We start from the raw sequence: 19377 nt of genomic DNA, 5'->3' as shown, positions 1-19377 counted from the left end.
TTTTTCCTTGGAGGGTAACCAGATTTGGGCTATATCCAGTGGTATTTGAGAAAATGTGCCGTGCCAGGGGTTGAACTGGGGTTTACCACATGTAAGGCAGTCACCTTAACCTCTGTACCAAAGATTTGTTTTCACTGGATTTTTTCCATTTCCTTGCTTTATTTCTTGGCATTCCACATTGAGTTAAGATCATCTGTTTTTTTTTTCCTCCCTCTGATTTATTTCACTTAACATGAAACCCTCTGGTTTCATCCTAATTGCAGCAAAAGGCAGTATTTTTCTAAAAGGCACTATAATCTTTTCTTATAACTAATAGTTTCCATTGTACATGTGTGTATACACACACACATACACACGCCACAATTTATCTGTTAATCTGTCAATAGGCATTTGGATTATTTTGAGATCTTACTACAGTGAACAGAGGTGTGCATATATCTTTTCAAATTTCTGGCATTGGATTCTTGGGATAGAGAGCAAGGTGTGGAGTCCCTGGGTCAGATGGAAACTCTGTTTCTAATTTTGGAAACTCTCCTTACCATTTCCATTAGAGCTGAACCATATGACATTACCACCAACTGTGAATGAGGATTTCTTTTTTTATTTTTTTCTTGACTACCACTGGTTGTTTCTGATCTTTTTGATAGATGCCATTCTCAGTAGTGTGAGGTGATACTTATTTGCATTTCCCTGAGAGTAATAATAAACTCCTTTTCATGTGCCTGTTCGCAGTCTATATGTCTTTTGTAGGAAAGTGTTTGCTGCTTACTTCTCCCCCTCTTTTTTTTAATGGTATTATTTTGTTGTTCAATTCTGCAAGTGCTTTATGTTAATTATATGATTTAGATGTGTGGCCCTTGATGATTTATTTGCTAATAAAAATTTGTAATTTACAAATACTTATAGTTTTCACTTTCTGAGGTTTTTTATTTTTGCTTTGTTATGATTTATTTGGTTGGTTTTTTGGCCACACCCTAACAGTGCTGAGGGGTTACTCCTGATTCTGTGCTCCAGAATCACTGCTGGTGAGCTCCATGGATCATATGGGATGCTGGGAATGGAACCCAGATCAGTTACATGTAATCCAAACTCCCTACCCACTATACTATCATTCCAGCCTCTCACTTTCTACTTTTGTAAAAATTGTATTCTTTTGAATATAAGAGACAAAGAAAAATATAAGGATTAATATTTACCATGGCTCCATGTGTCCCCAGATTATTACAGGTTTTATATCAAGCTCTCAGGGCTGTGTTGTTTATATTCATCAGCTCAGTGTTTTACTCTATTTTTATCTGTTCAGTTGAGAATAGAATCTTTCAATCTATAGAGAAAATTTCTCAGTCAGATCCATTCTTGTGCTTGATGAGACTACGTTTCCTATCTTTGAGATGGCAACCATCTCGTCTCCTTTTTCACAGAGACTTGGAGGACAATTGCTCTGAAATTCCTTGGATAAAGCGGTTCCTTAGATAACTGTAACTTCCATGAAGGAACTAACTGGTTATTTTCTGTAGCTCTAATGCCGTTCATAGGTGGCCTTTGTGGAATAAAGCAGTGTATGAATTGTTGTTGTATCACTGCATTTCAAATGCAAGTGATAGAAGAGGTAGGAAATAGGAGTGGAGTCTGATTGATTCCCCTTATATTCGTAAGCACTTGCTCCTTTTTGCATACAATCTTTTTTTTTTTTTGCTCGAGCGGGCCCAGTAACGTCTCCATTGGAGACTTTGTTGTTACTGTGTTTGGCATATCGAATACGTCGCGGGGAGCTTGCCAGGCTCTGCCGTGCGGGCGAGATACTCTTGGTAGCTTGCCAGGCTCTCCGAGAGGGGCAGAGGAATCGAACTCGGGTCGGCCATGTTGGCTGCGTGCAAGGCAAAGAGGTTATATGAAAATATCTATTCTGTGGGCTGGAGCGATAGCACAGCGGTAGGGCGTTTGCCTTGCACGCAGCCAATATGGCCAACCCAAGTTTGATTCCTCCGCCCCTCTCGGAGAGCCCGGCAAGCTACCGAGAGTATCTCGCCTGCACAGCAGAGCCTGGCAAGCTACCCATGATGTATTCAGTATGCCAAACACAGTAACAACTAGTCTCATGATGGAGACGTTACTGGGCCCGCTCGGGCAAATTGATGAACAACGGGAGGACCGTGACTGTGACCTTTTTTTTTTATTAGTGAAACACCATGAGGTACAGTTGTAGACTTACAAGTTGTTGTGCTTGGGTTTCAGTTATACAATGATCGAGTACCCATCCCACCACCAGTGCCCATTCTCCACCCTCACCAATCCCAGTATTCCTCCCACCCCTCCCATCCCCCATCCCACCCTGCCTCTGTGGCAGGGCACTCCCTTTTGTTCTATCTCTCCTTTTGGGTACTGTGGTCTGCAGAAGAGACATTGGGTGGCAATCATGTTCTGTCTATAGACTACCTTCAGCATGAATCTCCCATCCTGGGCGGATCTTTCCAGCACCCTTTATTTGGTGCTCCCTTCTCTATCTGAGCTGCCTTTGCCCCTACAGTGTGCGGCTGGCTTCTAAGCCATTTGCATACAATCTTGTGCTTGTACTTCTTGTTCATTTTTGCAGTGTTCACGATGTGCCAGGCACCACAAGGGAATCTGCCCTGCTTTGTCTTTATTCTTTCATCACAATAGTGAATCCTTGAGAGGATTCACATCACCCACTAGACTATCTCCTCAGTTCCCCCCAGATAATTTTAGAACATTTTCATCATCCTCATACACAATACCAACCACTCCCTATTCTTCTCTACTCTCAGTTATTGGCAACCACTAATCTGTCTCTAGATATTTGTCTATTCTGATCTCATATAAATTGACTAAATAGCTTATTATTTAAGCTACTTATTGTTCTTTTTAGCTTAGCATAATGGTTTCAAGGTCTATCCATGTTGCAGCATGTAATAGTACTTTATTATTTTTTGTGGATTAATAATACTATGCTTATACCACATACTTATCTATTCTTTATCATGGCATTTGGATTCATTTTTTAAAATTTTTTACTGAATCGCCATGAAATACAGTTACAAAGTTGTTCGTGATTGGGTTTCAGTCATAGTGTTTCAACACCCGTCCCTTCACCACTGTACATTCCCAGCAAAGTGTCTCCTGTTTCTCTCATACTCCCCTCCCTACACCTCATCATCCCTCCCCTGCCCACCCACCTCCCAACCCCCACTGGCTCTCTCCATTTTTCCTTTTAGACATTGTGGTTTGCAATACTGTTACTGAAAGGTTGTCATACATATCATTATACCTCCTTTCAGCACTCAGTTCTTGTCCAGAGTGATCATTTCCAACTACTATTAACTCAATGGTCCCTTCTCTGTCCTAACAGCACTCCCCACCTAGCCCCCACCACCCAACAACTGTGGCAAGCTTCCTACCATGGACCAGTCCTCCTATTCCTCATTATTACTGTCTTTGGGTATTATTCTGATAGTATGTCTTTTTGTATCCCATTTTTGTATGAGTACAATCATTCTATGTCTGTCCTTTTCTTTCTGACTAGTGAAATAAATTATTTCCTTTATTTCTATTTGGCTCTAATGATATTGCTGCTATGATATTTATGCACAAGTTCAGTGTTATTGCATGTTTTCATTTCTCCAGGATATATGCACTGTAGCACTATAGGACTGTCCTCCTATTGTTCATTGATTTGCTTGAGCAGGCACCAATAACATCTCCATGCCTGCATGGCAGAGCTTGGCAAGCTCCCCATGGCGTATTCGATATGACAAAAATAGTAACAACAAGTCTCACAATGGAGACGTTACTGGTACCCGCTCGAGCAAATCCATGAACAATGGGAGAACAGTGCTACAATGCTACAGTTTTTAGTGATAATAGTTCTATGTGTGTTCTATATGCTCTCCAATATGATTTGAAAATATTTTTTCATATTCTTTGGTTTTCTTGATGGTGTCTTTTGAAGCATGGAAGTCTTTCATTTTTATAAAGTTCAATTTATTTATTTTGTTTTTAATATTTTGTTATTTAGCTAAGAACTTTTTGCCTAATTCAAGGTTAAGAAAATAATATTACCATGTTCTCTTTTAATAGTTTCATAGCTTTGGGCCTGGAGAGATAGTGTAGCAAGTAGGGTGCTTGCCTGGCATGTGGGTGACCCGGGTTAGATCCTGGACTGGAGCCCAACAGGAATGATTCTTGAGCACCACAATGAAACTACTCCCTGCCCTACCACCCCGCCCACGCCAAAAAAAAAAAAAAGCGTTTTGTGGTTTTAGCTTTTATATTTAAGTCCAAAATACATTTTTAGTTGTTTAATGTTATGTAGTAAAAACTAAAATGCATTCATTTCAAATTAATTTCCAATTTTCACAGTGTTGTTTATAAAAAAAAAAAACCTATTGTTTCAAATTGTCTTGACAGCTTTGTCAAAAGTCAGTTGATCATAAATGGAAGGATTTTTTCCCCTAGGTTGCTAATTTTGTTCTATTGTTTAATATAGTTATCCTTAAGCCAGTGTCATACTGTCTTTACTATTGTAGTTTTATAACAATTTTTGAAAATTGGAAGTGAGTTCTCTGACTTTGTTCTTTAATATTATTTTGGCTACTGGGGATTCCCTGTCTTTTCATGTGCATTTTAAGATCTGCTTATGTATTTCTGCTAAATAAATAAAAGGCAGATAGAGTTCAAATCCATATGCATTATTTAATATTTCATCTTATCAATATTGGCTTCGGGTCTATGAATGTGGGGTAAGGAATGTTTTTCCATTTATTTAAACATTTAAAAAAAATTAAATGATAATCTGTAGTATTCAGTGTACCAGGATCATACTTATTTTGTTAAATATGTTTTTTATTATTAATTTTAATTTCAGGTTATGTTTGGAGGATTTTTTTGTTGGGGTGGTGGTAATATAAACATAAAACCATCACTGTAAGCATTTTAAGTGCCACTCATTGATACCATGTTTTCACAATGTTATATAACTCTTAACACTGTCTATTTTGAAAACATTTTTTTCACCAGTGCAAACACAAAATTTTGTGGCTGAAGAGATATTTCAGGAAGTAGGGCTGAGCCAGGTTCAATCCACAGCACCCCCTATGGTCACCTGAGCACTGCCAGGAATGACCCCTGAGCACAGGGCCAGGAGTAAGCCCTAACCACCTCTGGGTGTGGACCCAAATCAAAAATAAAACTCAAAAAATTTGGACTCATACAGCAGGAACTCCACATTTCGCTCCCCTTAAGCCCATAATAACTTCTACTTCTCCTGTCTTTATAGAAGTTGTCCATTTGACTTTCTTTGTATTAGTTGAATCGAATAGTATTTTCTCATGTCTGACTTATATTTTTTTGTCTACATAATATTCTATTTAGTAAAATCATGAAAATTTCACACACCATGATGATGTGAGCTATACTCTAAGATAGAAAGAGGATTCAACATCAATATTTAATAAATAAACTGTATGACATGCTATTCTAACAAGCTGAATGACAAAAGTCCTATGACCCATTACATATTATATAGAAATAGGGAAATGATGAAATTCAACATCAGCCTTGACAAATATTCTCAAGGAAATGATTATAGAAGAAACTTTTCTTCTTATAATAAAGGTCATGTATTAAAATCCCAAAGCTAAGATCTTGGTCAGTGGTGAGTAGAAAGAAGACAAGAATATCTACTCACATTTCTTTTTTTTTTTTTTTCAACATAGCTCAGACAAATGGGGTGGGCGGGGGTGAGGAGAAAGCATCTAAATTGTAAAAGAAGTAGTAAAACTGTCGCTATATGCTGATAACATGATATATTATATAGAGAAAAAATAAAGATGCTACCAGTTTTTAGAATTACTATATTCTGTAAAATTGCTGCATACAATAATTAATATATGAAAATGTTGCCTATTTTAGTAACAAAAGATCCATAAGAGAAATTTTAAAAGCAGTCACATTTACAGTTGAATCAAAAAAATAATAAAATACCTAGAAATAGATTTAACCAAGGAAATGAAAGGCCATATATTAAAATTTTAAGATATTATTGAAAGACATTGAGCAAGACATAAATTTGAAATATAATCTATGTCCATGAGTTAGAAGAATATTGTTAAAATGCCTTGACACAAAATGATCTACTTATTAAGTGTGACTCCTATCAAAATTCCAATGGGATTTTTCATAAAAATAGGAAAAAAAGTCCCTAAATTTATATGGAGCTACAAAAGACCCTAAATAGCCAAAGTGATCTTGAAAAAGATCAACACAGCTAGACATGTGACACTCATTGACTGCAAACTCTATTTACAAAGTTTTAGTAGTAAAAATGCATAGTATTCATATAAAAATATGAACAAAGATCTGTGAAGCAAAATAGAGAGCCTAGATATAAACCCAGAATACCTGATCAATTAAATTAAGAAAAGGGAATCAGTACAACAAGTAGGACAATGAGCACACACACACACACACACACACACACACACACACACACACACACCACATTGTAAATTATATAGAAAAGACTGCCCCTCAGTTAATGGTTTTGTGAAAAACCGGACAGCCTCATGAAAAAAAATAAAACCAGACCACTATCTTATACCACACACAAAAATCATATCCAATTTGACCATAAGATCTGTAGTTCTGGAAATGGCATAACTGGAAGAAAACACATGTCATAAATTAATTTCAGCCAGTAATTCATTGGCTTTAACAACACAAAGAAAAAAGAAATATAGATCTACCATAAACTAGAAATCTGCTACAAAACAAAGGAAGGAGATTATCAGTAAAGATGGTCTACTGAATGAAAGAAAATATTTCTAATCATATATTTGATAGTATTAAAATTTAAAGTATACAGCACAATTAAGATTTTTTTATTTAAGAAAATGGGCAAATGAACTGAATAGATATCTTTTTATAAAAATGACATATAAGCTCACAGGCACATGAAAAAAAATGTTCACTATCACTAATCTTCAGGGAAATGCAATCAAATATATAGCACATCACCTCACACTTGTGAAATAGCTATTAACACTAAGACAAGAAGCGGCAATTGTCAGAGAATGTACAGCAAAGGCAACGCATATGCTCTATTGGTGAGGTTGTAAATTGGAGCAGCCATTATGGGGAACAATAAGGAAGTTACTAAAAAAAAATGACAATAGAACTGCATTTTGAACCAGCAATTCCAATTCTGGATATTAAGAAAAAACACACACACAGAAAAAATAAACCATTATGGATATGAAAAAAAAAAATAAGCCACTAACTGGGAATATCTATAAAATACTGCAGTCATGTTATGTGTGTATACATGTATGTATGTTCAGTCGAGGCATTATTTGCTGCAATAGCCAAGATATGAAAACAGCCTTAAGCATCGTGAATGGATGAATTAATAAAGAAATGTGCCATACAGGGCTAGGGAAGTAGCACAGGACTTTGATCCATGGGACCACATAACCTCCTACGCACCCCAGGTATGGTCCTGCTGGTCCCTGGCAATGCAGGGCCCAAGCTGAGTATCACTAGGTGTTACCCCTCAGTCCTTATTTAAAAACATAAAATTCTATTTGTTCACCATGGTATACCATGATACATCATGATGTACCATTGAGGATAGGGTTTCAATGCGTACAGTGTTCCAACACCAGACCTCCCACTACCTCCTCCCACATCTTGGTGAGTTGTTCTGTAGACTAGTTCTCATTTTCTGTGGCCTATGACCATGTATCTCAGTCCTGGATTCTTCCACATAGTTTCTTCCATCTTTGTTTGCAATGGTTGTCTGCAACACTTTTTCTGCTTATGTGCTGTTTTGCTTCTCTTGTTGTCCTGTAGGTGGTGCTGTGGTTTTAGTGTCGGATCTCTCCTTTGTTTTCTATGATGATGAGGGGTTGGAGGACCAAGGTGATTGATTGGGATAAAAGTCAAAACTGCTCCTTAGCGTCTGTGGCTATTTTGACCCGCTATTTCTGCTCATCTCAGTTTGCACTTCTATGTCCCAGAGGGTTTTATGGAGGAGGGAAGGAACTCAGCATGGTCAACTGTCTCCATGTTCACCTCCCAGTCTCAGGATCCTTTTAATATTCCAGAGCCTGAGTTGCCATCAGTAGAATCTTCTACCCCTGAATGGAAAGTAGAGTGTGTCTTCACAGTTCCTTCCCTCTCCCTGCCAGATCACACCTGCCCACCAAAATGCTGCTGCTTTGTTGTGTACTGAGAGCTATGGGCTCTCCTCTCTGACTGTTCCCCCCTATCCGATACTGCCCCATCAAATGCATGAATGCATTTGTGTCTCAGTCAGCTAGGTTTTGCGTGGGTGCAGCTTTCCCATGATGTGTTGTTAATTTCCGGTTGTACTTTAGCCAGGAGCTCTGCTTGCTAGTATCTATACTTCCAGTTTGTGGGAAGTCTGATGATTATTTAAAAAATAAAACTTAGTCTGACCTAAAGCATGTTTTAATTAAAAAATGGAGAATGTGATGGGCATCAGGTAACCCTGGGAATCAAACACAGGTCCCTGCCCATGGAAGGTATGTATGTACTTTACCTCTATCTTTTCAATGGTAGAAAACTTGAACATGAAATGAAAGTGTATTTTATGAAAAAAAGCATCAAGAAAACATGTGAATTCTCTGTGTTTTTTGTTGTGGTTTTTGTCCTAGAATTATCTTTTTCATAATTTGCTACCATTAAACAGCAATCAGGGGTCCAAAAGAGTAGTATACCAATTACCAGGTTTGATCCCTGTGACCGAATGTCCCCTCAATCTCGCCCTGAGTATTGCACTACCCAGGTGACCTGGGTAATCCCCATCTCTTTGATTGAAGGGATAAGATGGTTCCAGGCTCTTGGGCTCTTGTTTGGCTGAGAATCACTGGTGGATCACTAGGCCTCTTGGTGCCACATGAAAAGACACCTCTCCCCCCAACCCCATGTCCAAATAATAATACTTAAATGAAGGATAGGCTTTTAGAAGAGGAATATTGAAATATACATATATAATAATACATGACTTTATCATTTTATACTTCTGTAGATACTTCTATTAGACTATGGTTTCATATACTACTATATACTTATAGGAGCCACAATTCTCTTTAAGTTTGAAAATCATCACTTTTTATCTTTTCTATGCTATCAAAGTCAACAGAAAACATAGTTAGAACTGTACCAGAAAAGGGCGAAGAAGTCTGCGGCTATTTCTTGAACCCTTCCTTAATGACATCGGAATGTGCACCAACAGCTACGAAAAAGAAAACAGAAGATGTGAGTGACCTCCCCACTGAGAGCCAGAGAAGCATACCTCTCGCCATGACTGAAGCCCTAGAGCATATTATGGAACAGCTCAGTGTTTTGACACAGGTGGGTGAGCATGTTTTGGACTTGGGGGTAAGAGATAAAATAAACAGCCCTGGTTACAGATTGCATGTTGCAGAAATAGCAGACCAGAGGGGAAGCTTCCTTTCAAGGCAAGTTCAAGACAGCAGTCAATAAAAGCAAAGCATGCGCCGCATGTATCTAAAAGCAGTATCTTTTTTTTTTGTTGTTAAATTTCAAATCAATAAATATATTGTAATGGGTTCAAATAATTATATATAGAAGTAATTTGGAGTGATTTTTTTCCTTCAGTAACAATTGGATTTATTTAACATTCCAGTGAATAATTTCCTCTCATTTTATGTATAAAATCCCCTTTAGATTGAACAAAAATGGCACCAAAAAGTTTTATTATATTTATACATATGTATATTGTTGACTGGGCTGGAGCAATAGCACAGCAGGTACGGCATTTGCCTTGCATGCAGCCGACCAGGGTTCGATTCCTCAGTCCCTCTTGGAGAGCCCAGCAAGCTACGGAGAATATCTTGCCCACATGGCAGAGCCTGGAAAGCTCCCTATTGCATATTCGATATGCCAAAAATGGTAACAAAAAGTCTCAGAATAGAGACGTTACTGGTACCTGCTCCAGCAAATTGATGAACAATGGGAGGACAATGCAATACAGTGCAGTGCAGTGTTATGAATAATCTGCTAAAAATGATCTAGAAAAGTTTCATTAGAGGAAAGTGTGTGAGTGTGTGAAGATTGTTGTAGCTCACCCTGGAGCCATTAAGGCCTTGTATATGAGATTACTAACATATTGTTACAGGTTGAGACTGTGTGAATTTTTTTCTTTTGTTTTTTTTTCTTTTTTAAAATTTTTATTAGTGAAACACCATGAGGTCCAGTTGTAGACTTACAAATTTTTGTGCTTGGGTTTCAGTTACACAATGGTCAAGTACCCATCCCTCCACAGAGGTAAAGTCAGAGTCCCAAGTATTCGCTCTTTCTGCTTCCTTCCTCCACCTCACTTTCCTTTTTTCCCTCCCTTTCTCCCTTTACCTCTCTCCCCCTCTTTCCTTCTCTCTCTCTCCCTCTCTGTCACTTTTCTTTTTCTTTTCTCCCGCCCCTTCTCTTCCCCTTTCTCTTTCCCTCCCTCCCTCTCTATACCACTCACTCTTTTCCTCTCTACCCGTCCCTCTTTTCCTCTCTCTCTCTCTTCCTTCCTCTCTCCCTTTCTCTTCCTCTTCCTTTATCTCTTCTTTCTTCCAGTTCCTGATATCTGGAAGTCAGAAAGGAACAGTGGAGATAAGGGTGAATAGTGGAGATGTCCATTTTCTTAATATGATTTTTTTCCCCTAGGTAGTCAAGTTTTTCTCTAGGACTTTCTGATCTTATATTAGGACATTTAAAAAATGAAATAATAGCAATGCTTATAATTCTTCACTCTGAAAATATTCCAACTGCCCAAATCCTATCCTATCTTATCTCCAAATTTCCCAAGTCCTGTCTGTCTTCTCTCATCCCAAAGCTTCTCTCATCCCCCGCCCCCACCAAAAAGGAAAAGGGAAAAAAAAACCTTTTTTGTATATTCTAACTGGTGGTTTTTACATTCCTGGTTTAAAATTCTACCCAGGAGTTAATGCCAATTTACCTAACAAAGAAGGAATTTATGTGTCTACTTAGTATACTGAAGGCCCTCCAACTCTGATCAGGACATAGAGATATGCTGTTTAAGGGAAGCGGTATGCCAGAAGTTTTTCTTTCCGCTCTGTTGACTATTTTTCCTTTGCATTTTTCCCATTCCTCTTTGTTATATTGAGGAGGCATCAGTCTCTAACAGAGCAATCATTGTCACAGGTTATCCAGAAAGAAAGATGTAATGTGATATCGACATGACTTCTCTAGAATAAACATTACAAGTTGAAGTCACTGTAGTTTAAGTAAAAGTAAAGTAAAGGCCCTCCCGATATAAAGCAACAAAATATGAGATCAATACCTAAGAATAGCTGAGATCAACACCAGGAGGATTACTCCATAACTTAGAGGCCAGCCGGATATTCTAGGGGAAAGGGCAGTTCAGATAGAGAAGGGAGCACCAAATAAAGGGTGTTTGGAGGATCCTCCCAGGAGGGGAGATGCATGTCGAAAGTAGACTATGGACTGAACATGATTGCCACTCAATGCCTCTTTGGCAGACCACAACACCCAAAAGGAGAGAGAGAACAAAGGGGAATGCCCTGCCACAGAGGCAGGGTGGGAGGGGGGGGGTGGGGGGAAATGGGCACTGGTGGAGGGATGGGTATTTGATCATTGTATGACCGAAACTCAGGCACAAAGATTTGTAAATCTACAACTGTACCTCATGGTGCTTCACTAATAAAAAAAAAAAAAAGTAAAGGCCCTCCCGTTGATCATCGATTTGCTCGAGCGGGCCCAGTAACGTCTCCATTGGAGACTTTGTTGTTACTGTGTCTGGCATATCGAATACTCTCGGTAGCTTGCCGGGCTCTCCGAGAGGGGCGGAGGAATCGAACTCGGGTCGGCCATGTTGGCTGCGTGTGAGGCAGACGCCCTACCCTCTGTTCCCAACCCCTGTTGTACATAATAATGAACTATACAAACTGGAAAATGTAGTTCTACTACACTAGCCTAGTGCAGTTAACTACACTAGTGCAGTTCTTCAGAGAATCAAAAGTTGGAGCATCAGTCTGTTAAATACTTTTATGACTCTGTTTTATGTCCCAGGGTTTAGAGTCACTAAGGAAATAAACATTTTTACTTTTTAGTAGCATCACAACATCTTTGGATTTAGGGGACATGGGACTCTGGTTGTAGGTAGAGACCACGTGACAACCTGGAGTCCCACAATTTTAAAATAAAATCATATTAAAATCTTTCATTTTTTTCTTTGCAGTATTGTGGCAAAAGTGACTTTCAACTTTGATCATCAGACATTTTTGTTCCCTTTGGAGGCAGTTTTCATCTCAACTACATGCCAGTTTTCTCTTCTTTCTTTTTTTTTTTAACAAAGCTATTCATGGTTAGGTTTCAGTCATATAATGTTTCCATACTCATCCTTTCACCAATGTATGTAAATTTCTCACCACCAGTGTCCCCAGTTTCCCCCTCCCTGCCTCTATGCCTCACTTTTCTTCTCTCTCTCTCTCTCTCTCTCTCCTCTTCCTGCCCTTCCCCCTCTCTCCCCCTTCCTCCCCTCCCCCCCTTTGGGCATTATGGTTTGCAATACAGATCCTGAAAGACTATCATTGAAAGGCCATCATGTGTATTCCTTTACCTACTTTCAACATTCAATTCTTATCCAGAGTGATCATTTCCAACTACTATTGTCATTCTGGTCCCTTCTCTGTCCTAACTTCTCTCCTCAGACCCCCACCCCGACACACACACTTCCAGTAAGCTTCCAACCACTGACCAGCCCTCCTGGGCCCCGTTTTCCTTGGCCTTGGATGTTAGTCTCGTACTATATTTTTTCATATCCCACAAATGAGTGAAATGATTCCATATCTGTCCCTCTCCTTCTGATTCAAAGTACGGTTTTCTTATTTTTCAATTTACTGCAACTTCTTTATCCACGCTTACATATATGCTAGGTCCTCACCCAAGCAAATATTTCTATTCTCAATTCTTTTCATGTCATGGCCATTCTCTCTCTTCCTTTTTACCAGACTTAAGGTTAATAAATAAATCACTTAAGCTCTACTGAGCATTTCTATGATTTTTTTTTAATTTTGAAGGGCTGACTTAATTTTACACTGATATACCAAGGTTAGAACAGACACAACATAATTGAAAATGAGAGCAGGGAATCTGTGGGCTAGAGCAAGCGAAATAAGCATGTTGGAACTCAGTTTAATTACAGATGACTAAACATCCCTAACTCAGAGCAGTGTTTATAACCATCTGTACTGAGCTATCATTACAAATAAATTAAAAACTAATTATGTCTTAGATGATAGATAAATGGAATCTACCAGTGTTGGAGGTGTTGATAATGTATATCCAGAACTGTAGTGTGTATAATTATGATATCTAAGTATCTGTTATAATGCATAGCTCATAGTGGGTCCTCAGGAGATAGTAAAAAATATTATTAACATTACTATTATTTTTAATTTGTCATTATATGTCATCTATATGCACACATATAATAGCTATGATTAGAGAGCTAAAACTAACATTTGTTAAATGGTTAGCTTCAGAGGATGATAGGATACCAATTCATTATCTTGAAACTTAAGTCAAATAAACATTTATTCTGATTTTTCCTTCATGAACTCTACCATTGTCTAACTGAACAGTGAATGACAGTAGGATCCTTGTTTATGAATTATGCCAGCCACTTATTTTTAAACGTGTTTGGGTTTTGAGCCCTGCTTGGCAGTGCTCAGGAATTACTACTGGCTCTGTACTTGCAAGGGGTCACTTGCAGTGCTCACAGCACTTAGACAACACCAGGGCTAAAATTCAAAACCACCTGCAGGCAGAGCACATGCACAGCCTACTGAGCTCTCTCTGGCCTTCTAAAATACGAATGTTTTTGCATGTAACGTGTATGTCTTGGGGTCACACCGGGCAGTTCTTAGGAACTACTACTCCCAGCTGTGATCAGAGGACCATGAGGTACCAGGAACTGAACCCAGCCTCCTGCATGCAGGGTGTGATCCAGCACTTTAAGTTGTCTCTCTGGCCCTAAGTTGTTTTATTTTTTATTTATTTTATTTATGTATTTTGCTTTTTGGGTCACACCCAGAGATGCACAGTGGTTACTCCTGGCTCTGCACTCAGGAATCACTCCTCGCAGTGCTCGGGAGACCATATGGGATGCTGGGAACCGAACCCTTGTCGGCCCGTGTGCAAGGCAAATGCCCTACCTGCTGTGCTATTGCTCCAGCACCCCCCCCCCCGGAGTAGTTTTAAATGATGAGATTAGACTATCACCATGTGTCTATATCTAGGCATTGAATAGGTGATACTGTCATGAAAAGAGAGAAGTACTGAGTGTCCTCTAATGTCCTCGAAAGGCAAGATCACCACCTTGTCCTACCAAGGAATCTAGCCACACCTTATTGACAATGGACGGAGAGCATCCTTTCTAAGGTCCACACTGCTCGACACTCTGCAGGGGACATGGCTTGAGTAGGTCAGCAGAGAAATTACAAAGAAAAGAAAGGGAGCCTAGAGATTGAGTGGCTTTCAGTGATATAATAAATACCAACGTTTCTAAATGAAACCAACCAATCAACCAACGTTTCTAGACACTCTCTAGGGGCCTGCTCCTGACAAAATTATAGAGATGTCAGAATGTGATAACTGGGGCTGGAGAGAGCACAGTGGTAGGGTGCTTGCCTTGACCCCAACCAACCTGGGTTTGATCCAGGCATCCCATCTGTTCCTTTGAGCCCCACCAGGAGTAATCCCTGAGCACAGAGCCAAGGATAACCTCTGAGCAACACCAGGGGTGGGGGTGGGAGAGGGAGGGAAGGAGGAGAGAGGGACAAAGGAAGGGATGAGGGAGGGAGGGAAGGAGGGAGAGAGGGAGGGCAGAAGGGAGGAAGGGAGGAAGGAAGGAGCGAAGGAAGGAAGGGAGGGAGGGAGGAGGAGAGAGGGAGGGAGGGAGAGAGGGAGGGAGGATCTCAAAGAAAATTTGGTTTAGGAAGGAAGAATGGGAGGGACGGTGGAAGGGAGGGAGGGAGGAAGGGAAGGTGGGTGGAAGGGAGGGAGGGAGGAAGGGAAGGTGGGTCAGGATGTAGCTGTTATGTGGGTGTGCAGGGGTGGTGATTGGATGGATGGTGCTTGGAGTGTCCGTCTGGAGATCCAATCTTGAGCTGAGTGCTGGTTATAAAGGCAGTTTTTTGTTTAGTTTTGTTTTTTTAATTTTGGGTTCTTTTTTTTGGTTTGATTTGGTTTTTATTATGGGAGCTCATAAAGTGACAAGTGTAGCTTCCTGAATCCTTATCTTTTCATACAAAAAAAATCTCCATATGAAAGAATAAAGATGAAGTATTGGATCACTGTCCACTGTCCTCCCATTGTTCATCGATTTTCTCGAGCGGGCCCAGTAACATCTCCATCATGAGACTTTGTTGTTACTGTGTTTGGCATATTGAATACGTCATGGATAGTTTGTCAGGCTTTGACATGCGGGCGAGATACTTTCGGTATCTTGCCGGGCTCTCCAAGAGGGGCAGAGGAATCGAACTCGGGTCGGCCATGTTGGCCGCTTGCAAGGCAAATGCCATACCCGCTGTGCTATCGCTCCAGCCCGAAGTATTGGATATCACAAAAAAATTCTATTTCCTAAATTCTGTATGTGTAGTCATAAACTCATGTGTTAGCCAGAGGAGTAAGAATAGCTAATATTCATCACATCCCATGTACCAACCTAGTGCACTTCACTTGCATTATTTTATTATTTATCTCCTAACAACCCTGTGTAGTGCTATTATCCCCAGAAATTAAGATTTCAATGTGAACTCAGCATTTCAGTGTCAGGGGTAGTAGAGGAATGGTCCATTGCGAATGATTGTGTCAGACCAGTCACTACACTCACTGCCGTAGCACCTAGCTAGACATGTGACCTCCACTCCCCACTCCACACACTCCCCTGTACTAGTGACACCACCTAGAACCTCTCAAGTGGGCTTTTCTCTGACGGGGTGGCTTTGGAAGAGCAAGCATGCAGAATATCTACAGAGCCTTGGTCTTTGTACTTTCTTCAAATGCTTCCCAGTTGGTTGGTTTTTCCCCTTTTCTCAATCTATTTTGCTGTATCCTGAGGAGGAGTCAGAAGCAATGCAAGATCTTACACTTCACTTTTGAGTCAACTTCCTGGCAAAGGGGCTGGCGTTTCAATTCCAGAAATGGCGCTCCGGTGCAAGACTGTCCCTGTGGTCTTTCTCTGAGCTCACCAGGTATTGACTGTCCTGTCCTCTTTGCAGACGGTCTCAATCTTGGAGCAGCGACTGACTTTGACAGAGGATAAGTTGAAAGACTGCCTCGAGAATCAGCACAAGCTTTTCAGTGTGATACAGCAAAAAAGTTGAATGGAAAGTATGAGCAGAGACATGATAAATGAACACATGTACAATTCCCCAGGAAGGCAGTCCACGATGCTTCGTGCAGCAGTCATGCTCCCATTATCATGACATTTCTTAAAAGGGTGAGCAGCAGAACAAAAGGTGAAAAGGGCAAAAATTAAGCACTAATTACAGCAAAAATCAATGTCAGGGGCTGATTCAAATACCTTTTATAATTGTAGTAATAAAGTGATAAGCATTCAAGTGACTCTGTATTTTCCCCCATGTTATTTAAATGTCAGTTTTCAGTTATAATCCAAGTCCTTCCAGGAAAGTAATCAAATCTGTGAACTGCATTGTTGAATGATCTCAGATTGACAATGTTCAGGCAATTCCTTAAGGCAATTCATGTTTGAGAGGCAGCGAATGAGTTAATGATCTGACTCATAGTTCAGAAAAAATATTCTTGCTTATCATTGCCTTGAAGAGGTTATCTTATAAAAGTTATCTTATAAAAGTCCCAAATGATAGTAAGCATGCACTTGTTTTAACTGGCAGTACATATATGTCATAGGACAGTGTTTATTTTTTTAATTTAATCATGGTGCTCATTGATTATCCTTTGACCAATCTGAAATGAAATAGTTTAAAATATGAATCTTTAATAGATGAATGCACTGAAAGATATGAGATGGATCTGAACCTGTGAATTCCAGTTCATAAAGATTATGTTAGTGTGATTTCAGTCAGTATGTTCAGCATTTGCCAGATGATACAACAGTGATAATTAAACATATATATATGTGTATATATATATGTAATCATGTGTTTTATAAATGGTGCTTAGAGTGATTGTAACAACTGAACAAAAAGTACCTTTAAAAAAACACATTCCCATGAACACCTTACTATTATTTTTAATGTATTGTGATTTGAAACACAAATATGAAATGAAAGTTAACCCAGGATTCTCACAGGTCTTGGCTACAAACTGAGAGTTTTGTTTTCTCATAAATCTGAGATTAAATCAAAGAATATAAATTTTAGCTAGCTTCTCTGTTTACCTATGTCAAAAGAGCAAAGAAGGCGGTTTCATTTATGAAGTTATGATATCTATAGGTAACACTGGGGAAATTCTCTTTGTGTTTTAAAAAAGATGGAAAACAGTCCTAATTTTGGTAGGGGGTCTATATTTAGAATTTTTCTCCAAGGAATTTTTATTGTATCTATGTGGTGGATTTTTTCTTAATCAACTCATTGTGTATCTTAGTGCCTTTTAAAAATCAGCTTTTGATCATTTTCAAGAGTTTATAAAGACTCAATCACATTGTATTTTTATAACAATTAAGAACAATAAGAAATAAAATGTCATACTGATTTTTGTTTACTATTTTATATGCTTCAAGCAATAAAGATATTTTGCCATTTTTCAAAAAAAGTGTCTCCTTTTTAAATGTTTAAAATTTTGTTGTACTGGGGCTGGAGCGATAGCACAGCGGGTAGGGCGTTTGCCTTGCATGCAGCCAACATGGCTGACACAGGTTCGATTCCCAGCACCCCATATGGTCCCCTGAGCACCGCCAGGAGCAATTCCTGAGTGCATGAGCCAGGAGTAACCCCTGAGCATCGCCGGGTGTGACCCAAAAACCAAAAGAAAAAAAATTTTGTTGTACTAAAATTGTTAAGGGTGGGGTGGGGAGTGATTTAGATCATGTCTGCTATGCTCAGGGCTTCCTCCTCACTCTGTGCTTAGGAATCACTCCTTGACAGAGCTTTGGAATCTCTCCTTCTAGGGCTTGGGGACCATATGCAACATCTGGGATTGAAAGGAAGTCAGCTTCGTGCAAGGCAAGCATCCTACCTGCTGTACTCTTTCCCATACTAAACTTCTTATCTTGCTCATTCAGTATGAACTTGTATAGTGATCTTGGGCCTGCAGCAAAAGCATAAGCAGGACAGTGAAACTTTTGTTTGCCAGGGGCCACTTGGATATTTATAACATTAATCATAAGCCATACAATAGTTACATACACTAGATAGTGACCAAGTCGTGAAGAAGTATAGTATCTGTCCCATCATGTACCAGGGCCGAAGCAAATAATTTCATGGACCTGAAATAATCCCTGGCTCAGAGTATCTTGCAAAGATGTGGGCATGAGTTTAAATCCCTGTTGTGCCTCATGCCCTGAGTTCAATCCTGGTAGCTCTGCTATCTGTGCTCCCCTGTGCTTCAGGATATTTCTTAGCAGCACCACAGTCAGGTATGTGTAAGCACCGCAGAAAGGAGTATGACCCCTAATAAGTGTGAGTATGACCCCAGGAAGTGCAGATTCCAGCAGCACATGTATGAGTACTTTAACAACTCCTGGTGAGCCCTGCAACCATAACTTGTGTGAGCCCCAGTAAGTACCATAACTAAAGGAGTGCAAGCTGATGAGTGTTGCGGCTGAGCATGTGAACACCATAGCCTGATGTGCAACCCACAGCCAACACCACCACTAAAGTGTGAGCAGCACAGACAGGCATATCTGCACCCCTGGGAACACCAAGGGGGAGGAGGGAGAAATATAACAATAATTACTTTTTTTTACATGTGCAGAACAATCTTCCTGAGAACTTGTCAATCATTTCTTGAGCCCTTTGGTCCATGTTTATGATTTCTAGGTTGGGTGGAGCCCAATAATTTGCATGTCTTGTGAAGCTGCCCGTGATAGTGGTAAGGTAAAGGCCCTCCCGTTGATCGTCGATTTGCTCAAGCGGGCCCAGTAACGTCTCCATTGGAGATTTTGTTGTTACTGTGTCTGGCATATCGAATACTCTCGGTAGCTTGCCGGGCTCTCCGAGAGGGGCGGAGGAATTGAACTCGGGTCGGCCATGTTGGCCGCTTGTAAGGCGAACGCCCTACCCGCTGTGCTATCGCTGCAGGAGATAAAAACATGAATGGAGCTTAAGCTACTTCTTATAATTGAACTTTGCCACGTATTTT

At 39.8% G+C, this 19377-nt stretch overlaps 1 protein-coding gene across 2 annotated transcripts in view; it reads left to right on the top strand.

Annotated features, from left to right (window-relative positions):
* The window catches only part of POC1B (POC1 centriolar protein B), a 111355-nt gene extending 93637 nt beyond the window's left edge, over positions 1-17718 (top strand). For both annotated transcript variants that reach the window (XM_056117487.1, XM_056117486.1), the window contains 2 exons: positions 9175-9393; positions 16314-17718. In XM_056117487.1, the coding sequence (XP_055973462.1) occupies positions 9175-9393; positions 16314-16418 (324 nt within the window). In that variant the 3' untranslated portion in view covers positions 16419-17718. The remainder of the gene's footprint in view (positions 1-9174; positions 9394-16313) is intronic.
* Positions 17719-19377: the final 1659 nt, after the last annotated feature.

This window comes from Sorex fumeus, unplaced genomic scaffold, assembly GCF_029834395.1.
Source record: "Sorex fumeus unplaced genomic scaffold, SorFum_2.1 ptg000003l, whole genome shotgun sequence".
In the NCBI taxonomy this organism is placed as follows: Eukaryota; Metazoa; Chordata; class Mammalia; order Eulipotyphla; family Soricidae; genus Sorex; species Sorex fumeus.
Note: the sequence above shows the minus strand (reverse complement) of the source record. Positions and strands in the feature narration are given on the sequence as shown.